We start from the raw sequence: 18,913 nt of genomic DNA, 5'->3' as shown, positions 1-18,913 counted from the left end.
TTATATCTTAAGTGTTAAGAATGCGGAGAAAAGCAAAATTTTTTAAATAAATTATGGTAATAAGACTTACTCTAAGATCCATTTTCTTCCATGGCTCCTTGTTGGGGTTTAGCTCATAAATATTATTTCTCCTAACTGCTTCAACATAAGCTTCATGACCTTGTCGAAAATATATTACCTACAAAAAGAAAATTAAGGCATACAAAATAAATTTGAAACGCAAATAATGAAGATTGATTTTATTACATAACAAAATTTATTATATTTAAAAAAAATTTACCAATCTTACCTCATCACCCATTTGAGGAACAAATGGAGATTTTCGAAGTGTAGTATCTGTTATCCAAACTGGAGGATGAAATTCATATAAAAGTTCTATATTTTCAAGCTCAGCTGGAGTCATCCTCTGCAAATTCTACAAAAGACCAAAATACTAGTGTCTAAAACTTTATGAATGCAAAACATTCTTTACAGAAACAGAAAAACTTAAATAATTGAAATCTTAATTGCTCTTTGAAACTGAGCCACTATAATGAAAATGACAACACTAGCTAAATTTATTTATTTAGCATCAAGTCAATCAAATTACCAAAAAGTAATACTAATTTTAGTATTAATTTTAATCTGGTAGAACCAAAAGTCAGGAATTTCGAGAAATAAAGGGGAAGGGAGAGAAGGAGAAAAAGGCACTAGCAATAATAGTTCTCAAATCATACAACAAAGCGGTGATCATCAAAACAATATAAGAAATAAGAAAAAAGATTCATTAGCGGAACAATAACTAGAAGCCTGATGTTTAATAAACTCAAAAGATATCATCTAATGGAGTTAAGGATTTATTCCTTGACAGAAATGTTGGAAAATTGAACAGCAATGTGACAGAAATTGTTCTTAGACCAGTATCTCATATCAAATAATATAAGTTCCATAAATGACTTAGATATAAAAGGTCACATCATAAATAAAGGCATAAGGAATATATTTTATCTTTCAGATCTATGGATAAGGAAAAAAGGTTCATGAATAAAGGAATAGAATCACAGAAGATAAAATGGACAATTTTGATTACCATAAAATTAAAAGGAGACTGATTTCAACTTTTAAGAAAAAAGTCATTCACTTTGATAAAAAAGGTTGTAATTTTTTAAAAAAAGTATTCCTGGGGTCAGCTGAGTGGCACAGTGGATAGAGTACCAGCCCTGAAGTCAAGATGACCCGAGTTCAAATCTGGCCTTAGACACTTAACACTTCCTAGCTGTGACCCCAGGCAGGTCACTTAATGTCAATTGCCTCAAAAAAAAAAAATAAAAAAAAAATAAAAATAAAATAATGTACTCCAAAACATTAATCATTTTAATGCTTTATTAAAGCAACTCTGAATTTCTACCTCATAGCAGGAGCTGGGGGAAACAGACATTCTAATGTATTGTAACGTAGCTCTATTTTTTTCTCTCCAGTCATTCCAGAAAGCAATTTAGAATAATGACCCAAAAGTCACTAAACCGTACACAGCCATATATCACCTAGTGATATATCTGATACCACTACTTGACATATATCACAATTAGACCAAAGAAAGATTCAAAGGATCCTAAAGCTAAAAATTATTTGTCAGATCTTTTTACAAATAGCAAAAAAATTAAGACACAAAATAATTCTGCTTTATTAATGTAGTAGGATACTACTATCCCATAAAAAGTGATGAAAGGGACAATTTCAGAAAACTTTGTGAGTCCCTACAGCAGAAATGAGGAATCTTTTTTTTCTACCAAGGACCATTTGAATATTTGGCTATTGGCCAAACTGGCAGGATATACAAAATTATCAACTTACAGAACTCAAGAAGAGGGACATTGTTGCACTTAGCTTTCAACCACGGTCACCTACTGTTGATTTATGTGAATAATTTCATAGGCTTTATATTCAGGGAAGGTTCCTCACCCCTGATTTACAGAAAGTGATGCAACGTGAAATAAACAAAGACAGGATTATGTGTAAAGTAACAATTCTGAGTCTTAAAACTATCTGGCAAAGCCAAATCAGGATTCCAGAGAGTTAAAGGTGAACACCACACTAGTCATCTCCTAATGGAAAAGTGACGGACATAATAATAAAAAAATGAAACAAGTTTTTGGAAATAGCCAATATAGGAATCTGTTTTACTTAACTGTGTGTGTGTGTGTGTGTGTGTGTGTATATATATATATATATATATAAATTAAAGGAGGGAGGTTGTAAGGAGGGGAAAAAATGCTTACAATTAAATTGGTAAATTAAATTAAAAAAAAAAAAAGAAAGAAATGTATAGAACCTCAACAACTATACTGTATGAGGATATATTCTGATGGAAGTGGATTTCTTCAACAAAGATAAGATCTAACTTAGTTTCAATTGATCAAGGATGGACAGAAGCAGCTACACCCAAAGAAAGAACACTAGGAAATGAATGTAAATTGTTTGAATTTTTGTTCTTCCCGAGTTATTTATACCTTCTAAATCCTATTCTCCCCGAGCAACAAGAGAACTGTTAGGTTCTGCACACATATATTGTATCCAAAATCTACTGTAACTTATTTAACATGTATAGGACTGCTTGCCATCTGGAGGAGAGGGTGGAGTGAGAGAGGGGAAAAATAGGAACAGAGGTGAGTGCAAGGGATAATGTTGTAAAAAATTACCTTGGCCTGGGTTCTGTCAATAAAAAATTGTTAAAAATAAATAAATAAAAAGAAATGTATAGAAAGTACAGATTTGCTTTTTCATACCGACTTCTTAGGTTTACATTTTTTCCTTCTCTTTCTCCTTCTCTTTGGAGTAGATAACTTCTCAACAGATACTTCATCTTCTGAGCTACTGCAATACCGTATGATTCTACGACGAGATGAGGTTCTTAAAGGAGGCTGAAGATTAATACCAACATCAGCCCTCCAATCAGAATATCTGGCTGAAGAATCACTATAAAAAAAAAAAAATTAACTAAATAAAAACTAATAGGACTGTTGTAAAAATTTATGATTTCTCCCAAATATATTTTTTAAATTTTCAAAGGAAACAAATGAAAAACTTTAAGTATAATAGCAATGATTGTATAAATAGAAGGTTGGTGTCAATTCAAGGAAGAATTGGATTCAAGTCCAGTCTCTTGACAAATACTAGTTGTGTTACCTTTAAGGCAAGGACCTCTCAATGTTCTAAACACCTTTTTAAGACAGAGAAGGTTTTGATCCCCAATAGCATCTACTTATTATAATCAAATTATAGGTCCAATTACTATTCTTAATAGTAAGAAAATAAATTTCTCCTTGACAATTATTTACAGTAAGTCATCTGAGATGTCAATTAGTAAATTAAAGAATCCAGTACACGACATTATGTCAACTTGATCTTGGGTATAGTGTCTAGAATGAGAGGTAAGCATCCTGTAATATTCTAGAAACCGATGGGACCACTTTCTCTAATACTGAAGAACACTTCTTTGGGGAAAAATATGTTCAAAAAAAAAGGAAACCAATATGACTTAAAAATCTGACAGTCTGCAGGAATATAAATTAAAGGAACTAGAGGTGTTTAAGCTAAGAAGCTAAGAAGACTTCCTTAAGAAGTTCCTTAAGGGCTGCAAATATTTCCCTTTGATCTTCTCATCCCCAACACCTAACAGAGTCCCTATCTTTAAACAACTATTTGCTGATTAATTCAAATATGAGAAGTGTAAGTATGTGGGGGGAAAATGAGATTTCCTAAGACTACTGATTTAAAACTAGGAAAGATGTTAAACATCATTTATTCCATTACATTTATTATAAAGATGGATAATAAAAACAACAACTGCACAGAGGCTGATTTCAGCCTGCTACAAAGCAAAAGTTCATTAACAATGGGAGCTGTGCTGAGGTGAAATGAATGACCCGGAAAGTTTTACCCCTGGTGCCATACTGTCCTAGTAAATCAGCAAACATACGTGGACCCATTTTAGCTGGCCAGCTCTACACCATAAATTTTGCTTAATATGCTATCTAATCATCTATTTAGTTATCAACATTTCTATATCCCTGAATCCACTCTATGTCTAAAAACAGTCTTCAAACCAATATTATTGCTTCTGGAAAGGATAGGACAAATGAATTTTCTATGCTGCCATCTCTGAGACTTAGCAAATGCTTCCCAGATTTTTTTTTATTTTTTTGCTGAGGCAATTGGGGATAAGTGACTTGCCCAGGATCACACAGCTAGCAAGTGCTTTAAGTGTTTGAGGCTAGATTTGAACTCAGGTCTTCCTGACTTCAGGGCTGGTGACCTAACCACTGTGCCATCTAGCTGCCCACTTCTCAGATTTAAATGATTGCTTCCTTCAATTAAAAAATGTGGTGAACTCCTTGAGAGTAGCAACCGTCTTGTTTTGTTTTTGAATCTCCAGTGCTCAGAATAAAGGAACTTGGCAAGTATTTTATAAATGGTTACTGAGATAGTGGCACCATACTTGGAGGAAGGAAGATATGACTTCGATATGACTCTAGATATTTATTTGACTGAGGGATCCTGAGCAAGACATTTAACCTTCATTTGCCTCAGTTTCTTTAACTGAAATGAAGAGATTATTTTTCCCATTTCATTTTCATATATCAGTTCTTACTGTGAAGACTGAAAGTGCAGTAAATGATATTTTATATATAAGGAGGCGCTATTTATATATAGACTCTATTTGATAGTCCCCAAGGTTTGAGATGGTGCTTCTCCAACATACCTAGAATTGTCACTGTCACTTTCACTTTTTTCTTCACTTTTCCATTCTTCTTCTTCCTCTTCTTCTTCAGAACTGCCAGAATCTTCACTTTGATCTGGAGTTGCCGTATCCTGATTCAAACAATGGAGGATAAGGAATACAAAATAGAACAATAATTTTATTCTTTGATGAAAGAATGGCTAAAAGAGGAAATAAAAAGCATTTAAATATATTTCATTTAATTATGTTTTATGTTATTCTCTCACGAAGTTGCTTATAAACAGAAAATGTTATATTTTTGTCTTCGTAGCTCTAATGTGTAGCACAAGGAAGTACTAAGTGAAACAATACTGATATTCATAAAAATGGTAAACCTCATATCCTCAAAATAAGATAAATCTGTAACCTCTATATTCCTTACCAATCAGAAATGAAACATACCTTTTTAAAGTTGAGTAACATTTCATAAACTTGTCCTCTACACACAACAACCTTGTATACACTGTATATTATATATATATAATATATATAAAAATAACATTATATTACACACACACACACTCACACAATGTATATACCTTCTGCCCCAGTAAAGACTCAATTTCCATTGTAGATGGTAGTAAAGGAACATGATTAATGAAATTTAAAGCAATGTCAATAATTTTTTTTAGGAGAGAAAGATATTAAGTTCAATTTGGAATATGTTTTATTTTTAGGATGCTTTAAAAAGGGAATTCTAGTTTGGGATATATGATAGTCATTTAGAGATGTAAATCTAAAAGTCTTCAGCAAAACTATAACTGAACAAGTAGATTTGATAATTAAATGAATTACCAATTAAGCAATTAAGAGACTATTGCCATTGTTGAGAATATAAATTAAGAATCACGGTTGTGAGCAGGGAGAACCAACAGATACAATAGACAGTGGAGGTTTTATAAACAAGATTTGGCAAATAATGAATTCAAGGAAAAATGAGGATAAGAATATTTAGGTTGTAATCTTGAGTCATGAGAATAGTGCTTTTTTTTATACCCCAAAGAGTTTCTAAAGAAGGGAAAGGGACCTGTATGTACCAAAATGTTTGTGGCAGCCCTGTTTGTAGTGGCTAGAAACTGGAAAATGAATGGATGTCCATCAATTGGAGAAAGGCTGGGTAAATTGTGGTATATGAATGTTATGGAATATTATTGTTCTGTAAGAAATGACCAGCAGGATGAATACAGAGAGGCTTGGAGAGACTTACATGAACTGATGCTAAGTGAAATGAGCAGAACCAAGAGATCATTATATACCTCAAAAACGATACTGTATGAGGACGTATTCTGATGGAAGTGGATTTTTTTTGACAAAGAGACCTAATTCAGTTTCAAATGATCAATGCTGGACAGAAGCAGCACCCAAAGAAAGAATACTGGGAAATGAATGTAAACTGTTTGCATTTTTGTTTTTCTTCCTGGGTTATTTTTACCTTCTGAATCCAATTCTCCCAAACAAGAGAACTGTTTGGTTCTGCACACATACATTGTATCTAGGATATACTACAACATATTCAACATATATAGGACTGCTTGGTATCTAGGGGGGGGTGGAAAGTGGGAGGGAAAAATCGGAACAGAAATGAGTGCAAGGGATAATGTAAAAAAATTCTGTCAATAAAAAGTTATTATAATAAAAAAAAAGATTTAAAACAAACAAACAAAAACAATATATAACAATAATAACCACAAAAACCTACTATGGTGATAGAAAAGATTAAAATACAAATTCAGAAAAAGAAAATGACTTGAAAACATCTCCAAGCAAAGCTTCAAAGAAAAATACTTTTTTTTTTTTTTTTTTTTGGTTAAATAACTTTTTATTGACAGAACCCATGCCAGGGCAATTTTTTACAACATTATCCCTTGCACTCACTTCTGTTCCGATTTCTCCCCTCCCTCCCTCCACCTCTCCCCACGATGGCAAGCAGTCCTATACATGTTAAATAGATTACAGTAGATCTTGGATACAATATATGTGTGCAGAACTGAACAGTTTTCTTGTTGCTCAGGGAAAATTGGATTTAGAAGGCATAAATAACCTGGGAGGAAGAACAAAAGTGCAAGCAGTTTACATTCATTTCCTTGTGTTCTTTCTTTGGCTGTAGCTGCTTCTGTCCATCCTTGATCAATTGAAACTAAGTTAGAGCTTGTCTTTGTTGAAGAAATCCACTTCCATCAGAATACATCCTCACAGTTTTGTTGTTGAGGTATATAATGATTTCCCTGGTTCTGCCTATTTCCTTCAGCATCAGTTCATGTAGGTCTCGGCCTAATCCTTCTGTATTCGCCCTGTTGGTCATTTCAAGAACAATATTCCATAACATTCATATACCACAATTTACTCAACCATTCTCCAATTGATGGGCATCCATTCATTTTCCAGCTTCTGGCCACTACAACAGGGCTGCAAAACATTTTGGACATACAGGTCCTTTTCCCTTTTTAGTATCTCTTGGGGTATGAGCCCAGTAGAGACACTGCTGGATCAAAGGGTATGCACAGTTTGATAACTTTTGGGCATAGTTCCAAATTGCTCTCCAGAATGGCTGGATGTATTCACAATTCCACCAACAATGTATCGGGTGTCCCTGTTTTCCCACATCCCTCCCCTGTCATTCTGGCCAATCTGACAGGTGTATGTGGTATCTCAAGAGTTGTCTTAATTTGCATTTCTCTGATCAATAGTGATTTGGAACACTCTTTCATATGAGTAGTAACAGTTTTAATTTCATCATCTGAAAATTGTCTGTTATATCCTTTTGACCATTATCAATTGGAGAATGGCTTGATTTCTTATAAATTAGAGTCAATTTCTATATATTTTGAAATGAGTCCTTTATCAGAACCTTTGACTGTAAAATGTTTTCCCAGTTTATTGTTTCCCTTCTAATCTTGCCTGCATTAGTTTTGTTTGTACAAAACTTTTCAATTTGATATAATCAAAATTTTCAATTTTGTAGTCAATAGTGATCTCTAATTCTTTTTTGGTCATAAATTCCCTCCTCTTCCACAGGTCTGAGAGGTAAACTATCCTATGCTCTTCCAAATTATTTATGATCTCATTCTTTATGCCTAGATCCTGAACCCATTTTGACCTTATCTTGTGTACGTGTTAATGTGGGTCAATGCCTAGTTTCTGCCATACTATTTCCAATTTTTCCCAGCAATTTTTTCTCAAATAGTATTCTTATCCCAAAACTGGGGTCTTTGGGTTTGTCAAACACTAGATTATTGAAGTTATTGGTTGTTTTGTCCTTTGAACCTAACCTGTTCCATTGATCAACTAGTCTATTTCTTAGCCAATACCAGATAGTTTTAGTAACTGCTGCCTTATAATATAATTTTAGATCTGGTACAGCTAGGCCACCTTCATTTGATTTTTTTTTTTTTTTATTAATTCCTTGAAATTTTGACCTTTTGTTTTTCCTATGAACTTGTTGTTATTTTTTCTAATTCATCAAAATAGTTTTTGGGAAGTCTGATTGGTATAGGCTAAATAAATAGATTAGTTTAGGTAGTATTGTCATCTTTATTATATTTGTCGCCAATCCAAGAGCATTTAATATTTTTCCAGTTAGTTAGATCAGACTTAATTTGTGTGGAAAGTGTTTTGTAGTTTTGCTCATAAAGTTTCTGATTTTCCCTTGGCAGATAGATTCCTAAATATTTTATACTATCAGTAGTTACTTTAAATGGGATTTCTCTTTGTAACTCTGACTCTGAAAAAATACATTTTTGAATAAGCAAAAAGAAGTTCTAGAAGAGATTTCAAAAAGAACAAAAAAGATAAATTAAAAAAAAATGAAAGTGATAGAGAAAAAGCTGGGAAAATGAGAGCAATACAATTAAAAAAAAAATCAACAATTTTAGCCCTCAAGAGCAGTTAATATGACAGAAATATAAAATGACAAGTGCTTGTGGGGATGTGGAAAAACAGGTATATGATCCACTATTGGTGTTACTGTGAACTGTTCCAACCATTCCAGAGAACAATTTGGAACTAGGCTCAAACGACTATTAAAGTCTGCATACTCTTTGATCCAACAAATATCATTACTCTTTATGTGCAAAAGTATTTATAGCAGCTCTTTTTAAAGTGGAAAAAAATTAGAAACTGAGAGGATGCACAGCAGTTGGGCAGTCTCTGAACAAGTTATGGTACTATCTGAAGGCGACAGTATGCTATTTGTGATAGAAGAAACAAAAGAGAAAGTTTCAAAGAATTGTCCATCAACTGGAGAATGGCTGAACAAGTTGTGGTATATGAAGGTAATGGAATATTACTGTTCTATAAAAAATTATGAACAAGAAGATTTTAGAAAGGCTTGGAAAGATTTACACGAAAAAGTACTGAGCAAAACAAAGCAGAATCAGAAATAACAAGTATGTGTGATAATTAACTATGAAAAACTTGGTTCTTCTCAGTAACTGTTTTCAGCAATCCAAAGCAATTCCAATAGACTTTGGATAGAAAATGCCATCCACATCCAGAAAAAGAACTAAAAAGACTGAACATGAATCAACACATACTATGTTCACTTCTTTCTATTTTTTTTTTTTTTAATATCTCTCCCATGGTGTTTTCCTTTTGCTCTGATTTTTCTGAGACATGAACACATGTAGAAAAGGCTCTTGACAAAACCCAATGTTTATTTGTACTTAGAACACTAAAAGAATTGAAGTGCTCCCTTCTTTAACATGGTAAAAAGTATTCATTCAAGAGCTATTATTAATTGAAAATAAAAAAATGAATTTTCACTCATACAAACAAAGGTAAAGATTTCTTCCTTATTGAGAAAATTCTAGAACTATTACATATAAGGAATAAAAGAAAGGGGCAAAAGATAAGCAGAGTGGACATAATTATCTCTGCAGAAAATATAATTCTTTACTATGAAAACAACAAAGAATCGGGAATAATACTTATATTCTAAAGTGGCAAGTATTATACAAAGAGCGAGAATAAAAAGAAAGAATTGATCTAAATAAAGAGGAAGAAACTGCAAATTACTTGGGATAGACTGGGATTCTGTGAATAAAGCCAGAGACTAATTTCAATTTCTCTAATCAATAGTGGGGAAATGAAATCAAGAAGGAAATTTGTAAAACAATATTCAAATCCGCTTCTACTTTTGGCTTCTGCAAAAGAACTGGAGAAGGAATATGTTTAAGGAATAAGGAAATAAGGACTGAAAGAGAAGGAAAAAAAATTACTTGCCAAAGCAAATGAGAAAAGGTTAAATGAAACAATTTTCTTTGTTGAATCATTTGGGTCATGTCTGACTATGTGACCCTATACGGGGTTTATTGGGAAAAGATCCTGGAGTAATTTGCCATTTTCTTCTCCACCTCATTTTAGAGATGAGGAACTGAAGCACACAGAATTAAGTGACTTGCCCAGAGTCACACAGCTAGTAAATATCTGAAAGCAAATTTGAACTCATAAAGATGAGTCTTCTCGATTCCAAACCCAATGCTCTATCCACTGCATCACCTAGCTGCCTAAATGAAAAGAAAATGATGGGTAAAATGCCAAAGTGGTCTGTTAAGAGAAAACACGGGCTTTAAAATTAAGGAAAGGAAATGGAATAGATGCTTGGAATGAAGTATAAACAATTGAAATTATACAAGTCAGAGTGAAGATGTCAAGCTGGGAAAAGGACAAATTTTGTAAAATTTATACTGAATGTGCAATGCTTTTATATTTTTAAAAAAATGTATTTTCAAAAATAGAATTGTGAATTTATTATAAGAATTCTGTAAAAATTATGTGATTACTTTGAATATAAACATCTATATCCATATATTTGACCAAGTGGTCTCACTGACAGATATTTTGCCAAAAAATTATGTATCAAAATATTCCTAGTAATAAATAAAAATTGAAATTTATTTAGTATCTCTCCCAAGATATTTAAATAAAAGAGATTAAAAAAAAAAGATATCTCTAAATATCTAAAACCTTTTGGAGTTCCAGATTCTCTCCTCACCCCTTCTTTTGACAAGGCAAGCAATTCAATATGGATTTTACATGTGTAGCATATAAAATATTCCCATTGACATGTTGTAAAAGAAAGCATAGACCAAAAATACCCAAAAAAATTTCAAGTAAAGCCTAGATATTCCAGATTATTATTTAAGTTATTGATTAGGAAAATCTTCCTAAATTCCTAAGTGAAATCAATTGCATTGAATAGTAGTACTTTCCACTTATTAGAGATCTTTAAACAGATGAATGTTCACTATGGAAACATAAGTTTATAGTAGTGTTTCATTGGGGTAGAGGGGAGAGAGAAACAAACAGAAAAAAGTTTAAAATGATTGTACCTTAAAATGATTGATAATATCAATTTATTTGCTGTCTTTGGGAGGGTAAGGGAGAAAAGAGGAAAAAAATCAGAACTCAGAATCTTATAAAAATGAATGCTGAAGACTATTTTTACATGTAATTGGAGAAAATGACACTTAAGAGAGAAAAAAAATGATAAAATTAGTCTCAACTTAAAAAAATACAAATAAGAAAAATAAACTTAAATAACTATGTAGAGACAATTTGGTAAAGTGGAAAGTTCATTGACCTTGGAACCAAGAAGACTCAAATTCAAATATAGCCATAGACATTTGCCAGTTTCGTCATCTCAAAACAAGTCACATTATTCCTTAGCTTTAGTTGCCTTATCTTTGAAATGAGTTTATAACAGCACAGGATTATTGTGAGAATCAAATGAGATTTTATGTGAGGTATTTTGCAAATCTTAAGGTGTTATAAATAAGATTTAAAGAAAAAACCCTTGAACTTATCAATTGACTAAAACATTAAAATTCCTAACTCCACATACCCCAAGAGATAGTATCTGTTGTATACGCAAGGACAAAAAACAAAAGCTCTATATACATCAAAATATTCATAGCATCATTTTTTTGATTTTTTTTTTGGTGATAGTAAAGCAATGGAAACAAACTGTATAATGTTCACTGATGGAATGGCTGAACAAACTATTATATAAACATAAAATGTCACTGTATATTACAAAACTGGATACAGATGGTTCAACAGAAAGATGGGGAGAGTTCTATGAACTAAAGGACAACAAAGAAAGAACCAAAGAACAATATATCCAATGGTCTAAAATATTGTCATAACACTATCTACTTTTATTTCTCTGTGCCAAGAGAAATTCAAACTTCAATTTAGGAAGCTTGGGGATAGGGCACAATATCTACAAATGATGACATAAAAGAAATTAATGGAGTATCTCAAAAGGCTTAGTGTAGTTCTAGCCTTTAAAGAATGACTGCTTTTGATGGATATGGAAATACATTTAGAAGAATTGCACATGTTTAACCTGTATCAGATTGCTTGCTGTATAAGGGAGGAGAGAAGAGAGGGAGAAAAATCTGGAATACAAGGTTTTGCAAAGGGGAATGTTGAAAATTATCTTTTAATATATTTGGGGAAATAAAATATTTTTAAAAAAAAGAGTAATTGCATTGAGACTTTTGGGATACCCTGTATTTGGAAAAACAACAACAACAAAAACAATTATTGTGAAGATTTAGTAAAGAAATGATACAAGCAGGAAAAAAAGCCAAGGCCAAACTGAAGGCACAAAATAAATATTCATACTGAATTTGACTCATCAACAAGTCACTAAATTCTTTTAAATATATGTTCAGAATACTCTGTTTAAGGAGAGAAGGTGTAAATAAATTTAAAAAGATTCCAAGAACAAAAGTATGGGTGATAGTAAAACAGGAAATTATTTCTATAGCAATAGCAAATGACCTAAAAGTTACTAAAATTAAAAAAAACTGCTTAAATTTAATCATGCAATTTCAAAAATAGAAATCTATAATATACATAATTATACACGTGTGTGTGAGTGTGTGTTTGTTTCTGCCTATCAACGTTCAAGGAGGATTTAACTAAGGGACTTATTTTGATTATTAACAACAATCAAATTCACAACATTTTATTTATTTTGGATTTGCAGATTTGGTCTCAAACTTCTGGCTAGTTCAAAGTGAAAATAAACCAAATTTATTCAGAATTAATTCATACATCTCAATTTTCCATTACTTACTTACCTGTCTCGTGAAGCTAGGAGACTCATTTCCTTCCTCAGATGATGACTCAAGATGACTGAAATTATTTTCATAACCTGAATATTTATTTCTAAAATTTCTCTGTCTGGAACGGGCTATTGGAACCATCTAATATGTACAGATTTACATGTAGGAAAATAAAAAGAAATGAGAATCAAAGATTGATTAAAATCAAAGGTTTAAATATGCTAAGAATACAAAAATTTTACTACCTATTACTATTTAAACAGAGAACAATTAACATTTCTAACAAAAAAAAGTCAAATTAATTATGGAGAAATTACATTATAATACTATGGAAAAATATTGCTCACAAATTCATTTACTGTAGAAAATTATTTGTCAAAGTCTATTCACTTCTCATTCTTTTATCAAAGACATAAAAGTGTCTCTGCAAGACCATTCTCCAAGCTTTTTACAAGGATAAGAAAATATAATTGCTATTGTTCTTTTAGTTCAGTTGTGTCTTTCTTATTCTTTGTGACCCCATATTGAGATTTTCTTGACAAAGATACTGGAGAGATTTGCCACTTTCTTCTCCAAGTTCATTTTGTAGAAAGGAAACTGAGGCAAACAGGTTTAAGTGACTTGCCAGGGTCACAGAGTTGGTAACTGTCCGAAGCTGGATTTAAATTTAGGCCCTCCTGATTCCAGATCCAGTGCTCTTTCCACTGTGCCACACCCAGCAGTGTCCCAAGTACAGAAAGCACTATAATTCTTTTTTTTAGCTTTACTTTTTCTTAGAATTTTTATGTAACTGAGATATTTTGAAAATCAAACAAACTCTAAATGCTTCTCAAATTTTGTCACATCCAGCACACATATTTTCTGTAGTATGCATTTATCTTAAGTACCTTCATATTTCAAATAAGTAGGGCCTATATGGAAATGAGCCCTGACATTCTGCCATGAGGTCTGCAATCGGACTAAGATATGTTTCCATTAAAAATAATTATTTCGTTTTTATTGCTAATTGTCCATCTGTTTCAACTACAAATGCTTTTATAATGATTTGATGATGTAACTGGGTTCTTTATTGTTTACCCACAGGATCACTTTCCTCTCAATTGCTTTTCACTGTTTTAAAAAATGATATTATCTAACCAATCATTCACAAATCTTGCTAATGAGCATGTACTATCTTCTTTCTGTTATCCTTTTTTCCTAATTTAGTATCAGCTTTTGTTCTAGCCAGTCAATAATCCTCCTCCAGCAGAGGCAGCTGATTCTAAAATTACTGTGCACTTCCCCCATGCTCAAAAAGTAAGTGTCCATTAATTGGGATTGAATGAAACAACTACAGTTTATGAATGTAATACATCTTAGAGATGCATGGGAAGACTAGGGATGCCCCGAGTTGTTCTTCCAAGGATGCTATTTAATATTTTTATCAATAATTTTTTATTTTTAATCACTTATGGACTAGTCTTGTAGTCCTATTAACATTTCTACATAATTCTCTGGTAATAGCCTTACAATATATTCAGAAAATCATTTAAAATGCAAACTTTTACACAAATCTGAATTATAAATTTCCATCTTATTCTATCATCGAAAAAAAAAAAAATTTTAACTGTATATCATACCTTTTGAGTTAACTGAAGAGGCTTCTTTTTTCTTTCTGTTATATAAAGATTTTTCTCCTCTTCACCTTTTCCAATTCTATAGTCTTCCAGCTTTCTGTAAGAATTTTTAAAGATTTAGTTTTGGTAATATGCCTTCAAGCATCCCAAAAAGTTCTTAGACATATTATTAAATGTTTTACAAATACCGTGACTCTTAAAATAAAGGATTCAACTAGGGAAAAAAAAAACAAAACGAACATTGTAAGATTCCTGTAAGTTAAAAGGGAAAGTGAACAAAAGTCAAAATGAAAAAAATAGAAACAAAAACAGAATTTAATGCAAACTATTAAGACCCTAAATTAGTAATGTTTTTCCCACATGGAAGAAAAACACCATTCTTTAACTTGTAATTTACCTTGAGAATATAGCTCAAGGAAATTCTATATATGATGACTTTTTAAACTATCAACAGACAATCAAATTGGACTTTTCACCATGAATTTCTGAAGAACATATTTCCTTTCCCCTATGGAAGAAAACAAATTCTACAAATAATATGGAACAAGAAGAATAAATTATATTCTTATTCTGTGATCTCTCTTACACTTATTTGTTGATGACATAAAGTGTTACTATTCCATATTATTTATTCTGATTATATTCCATAAACAAATAGTACAAAGAGGTCACAAAAATTAATAACTAAATAAAACCCTGCAGTACTGGAGTCTAACTAAAATACAGAAATTGCTAGACTATTCATCTTTACTATTCAATTAAGAGTATCCATTCTACTAGTCACTGGATAGTTTTTACTTTCAAAAAGGAAACATCTACTTTCAAAATGACTTTGACAATTCTGCATATCCCAAAATGAAATCTCAAATCCAAAATTTTAAAAGCACCCTTCCACTTGAAAGCTCTGTTTTTAACAATCTGGATATATCTTTAAAATTCACTTTGCACCTGTTCTGCTTAAATAAGGAAATTTTCTTTAAAAAATTGGAAAATTGATTTTATGTGGCATGCATAAGAACCTGTGATTTCATCAAAATTTATGATATAAGCACTCTCTACACACAATGGCAGCTCATCTGGAATATGAATCTTATACAATTGCCTTGGCACACAAAGTGAAGTAATTTGCCACTCAAGTTCACAAAGGATTTGAACACAGATCTCTTCCCAACTCCAAACCAAACTGTTACACTGCTCATCTATATCTATATATTCATTTTTTTTTGTAAGATATAGGTATCAAATCACCAATCCTGAGGAAGAATTATAAAAAATAAACATTTCATCGTCCTATGTAATTATACACAATGTTAGGATACATATGAAGATATGTACTCTAAGTCTGTGTGTATGTGTATACATATGCATATATACTCCTTACTCTAAAACAATGTAACAAAATTTTAAACAAACCGAAATATACTCAGTGGCACTTCTGGCACAACCACTCTTCGTTTCCAAGCTTGCAGATCACGTTCTGTGGCAATCTGACTACGTGGAGCATTCTGATGCATCTGACGGACGCCTTCAACTTGCCCACTACGACGCAAACCAATATTTGGAGGAGATTGGACATCTAAACTTAGTCTTCTAAAACCTAGGGGGAATGTATGAAGTGAAAAAAAAAATGTGTCTAGTACAATATCTTAATGTAAAATAATTATGAAGAGAATAGAAATTTTCTATCAAAAATTATGCCAAAATTAAATTTATTTTATGGACTGAGATATATGTACACATATAAATCCAAAATAAGAAAATATTTAGCTGACAATAAACCTCAATTTATCAAAACACCTAAGGAAATAAGCATTATCTTTAAATTCAGTACTATATAATGGCTGGTCACAAACTAATGCTACAATCTTGATTTTTCACTACAGGATATTTTTGATTAATGTATACCAGAAATAATAATTATTCCAAAAATTAACACTTTAGAAAAATCACCCATGAAAATCTTCACATATGGTTGGTTATTTAATGAGATCAACTTCATTAACCCTTTTTTTTCATTTGTCTATCAAAATCTACCAAAGAATTCTACTCTGATATTTCCTTGTTTTTTTAAGACTTGAGTTCTCAAAGTCTACGTAATACTACCAAAGCACAAGCTCGGACTTTCTAGCAAGCTAGAAAGTCTTACAGTAAAAACATGGTGATGAATTATATGTTTTTCTAAAATACACAATGGCTCACCAAAAAAACAAAAATAAAAACATGACCATGAGAGAATGAGCATACAAATAACTATATACACATAAATTCACCATTTAACCATATAGAACCACTTATCAACCCAAACTTTTTCTTAGTTTTATGCATATGCTATTGCTTTTAAATATTTAAAATTTGATCTATTTGTAATGTAGATATTAAAAGTAAATAAAACCAGAGAAAGGTTCCTTAGGGAAAAAATACTATGCCAGCATTCATTACAAATCAAAACACAATGAATGCTCCTACCATGCTTTGTTGATATTTAGTCATCTCTTGACTTTCTTTTGGGGGCTTTCTTGGTAAAAATACTGGAGTGGTTTGTTATTTTCTTCTCCAGTTCATTTTACAAATAATAAACTGAGACAAAAAGGATTACGTGGCTGTCCCAATTAACTGACAACTACTATGTGTCTAAGATCAGATATGAACTCAGAAAGATGAGTCTCCCTGATTTTAAATCTAGTGCTCTATTCACCATGCAACCTACACCTGCTTGTTTAATATGCTCCCTAAACTATAGTTTCCAATAATGCAAGATATTAAAGATTTTAAAGAATCTTTTTAAGTTTCCTTTTCAAAATGAGGGTATAATTTTTGCTAAACAGAAGACCTTTACTTCAACAAAGCAAGTTATATATCTAATTTCTGCAAAATTAATGTTTTTTTTTTCCCTAAATGACTGTTTGAGATGTTCACATAAAATTATGGAATGGGAGGGTCATCTTTTACAATGATAATCAAGGAGTCTAACAGAATGCTTTCTTTAATGGTATGGTAATAACAGTGACTGCTACACGTTATCAGTTTTTCCTACTTTTAAATGTTCACTTTAGTTCTATAATAGGAATGGATCATGTTATTTTGATTTACATAACTTCTTACAAATGTTCCTCTGGTTCTCTAACTTTATATTTAACTATTTTTGGTGCAATATTCCCCTAAATTCCTTTATTATGGTTTATTTAATAGTCTTCAAAAGTTAAATACATGTATAGCACATGTATAATCTCTTTATAACTAGTAATTCTGCATTTCTGCAGATAACAGAAAATCTTGCTATCAAAAGTACCCCTGAGAAATGATAGCAAAATGGGATCTCTGAATCCAAAATGGATAAAAACAATTCATAGCTACACAAGATCTATAATATGCAATGGCATGAATTTTCAAGGAGACAATAAGTAATAAAATGTTTTATTTTATTTTCTACACATTTTAACAAATCAGTTTTGTAGGGATGTGGTGGTGGTTAGAAGAGTCTTTAAATGGACAAACAGATCACAAAGTTCTATATTCAACTCTTCTCTCTGATGTTTTTAGCTGTATAACCACCTACAAGGAGATTTCTTTAAAAAGGAATAAACTATATTAAATTCTTTCACAGGGCTATTGTGAGACAGGTTTGCACAAAAAAAGCAATTAGAAAACTTTAAAACACTAAATGTAAATGTCACTATAAATAAATTTCCAAGAAGGGATAAGGTAGGGAGACAAAAACATGAAATACAAGAAAGAGCACTGGACCTGGAAGCAGAAGATCTGGGTTCCAATTCTAGAAATGCTGCCAGTGAAATCTGGGCAAAATCTTTTAAATTCTCTGATCCTCAGTCTCGTCTCCTCTATGCACTTCTCTTCATAAAATCCTTCTTTTCCTACAAAATGGAACTCAAGCACAAGAAGCCTTTCCTTGCCTATCCCCTCAAAGTGCTAGTACCATTCTTCCCTAATAATTATCTTTAAATACTTTTATTTATTCTTTATTTTAAAGAGGCAATGCAATATAATGGCTAGAGATAGAAGGATTTGGATCCAAACCAAGCCTCTGACATAGCGGTTGGACAAGTTACATCTCTCAGTCCTCAATAACTTTCTAACCCGTAGAGAAGACTCTGACTTCTACTAAGAGATTTTCTTCATCTACATGCCAATGAAATCATAGCTTCAGGTATCTCCTGTGACCTTTATATATCCCATATAAACATTTATGTGTACATACATACATAGCATCTTAAAAATGTTCATTTTTTGTATATATATATATAGCCCCATCATTTACCACAGTGCTACCCACATAGCAAACACTTAAATGTTTGATTACAGCCAAAGAATCTGTAAAATATTTTAGAGTATATAGTCCCAGAGACCAGCATTAAATGAGCCTACATTAGGAAGAAAAGATACAGGGGAAAAAATAACTAGAAAAAGTTTATTACAGGAAGACTGTGTGATGATCAATTATGAAG

General features: G+C 31.8%; 1 protein-coding gene across 1 annotated transcript in view; it reads right to left on the bottom strand.

Annotated features, from left to right (window-relative positions):
• BRWD1 (bromodomain and WD repeat domain containing 1) overlaps window positions 1-18,913 on the bottom strand; it is a 146,348-nt gene that overhangs the window by 55,618 nt on the left and 71,817 nt on the right. Inside the window, exons 19-25 of the mRNA XM_031959203.1 lie at window positions 15,864-16,047; window positions 14,454-14,547; window positions 12,850-12,975; window positions 4,742-4,851; window positions 2,766-2,955; window positions 290-415; window positions 71-178 (exon numbers count right to left, since the gene is read on the bottom strand). Of these exons, the coding sequence (XP_031815063.1) occupies window positions 71-178; window positions 290-415; window positions 2,766-2,955; window positions 4,742-4,851; window positions 12,850-12,975; window positions 14,454-14,547; window positions 15,864-16,047 (938 nt within the window). The remainder of the gene's footprint in view (window positions 1-70; window positions 179-289; window positions 416-2,765; window positions 2,956-4,741; window positions 4,852-12,849; window positions 12,976-14,453; window positions 14,548-15,863; window positions 16,048-18,913) is intronic.

Source organism: Sarcophilus harrisii, chromosome 3 (genome assembly GCF_902635505.1).
Source record: "Sarcophilus harrisii chromosome 3, mSarHar1.11, whole genome shotgun sequence".
NCBI lineage: Eukaryota > Metazoa > Chordata > Mammalia > Dasyuromorphia > Dasyuridae > Sarcophilus > Sarcophilus harrisii.
This window is presented reverse-complemented; position numbering and strand designations above follow the sequence as displayed.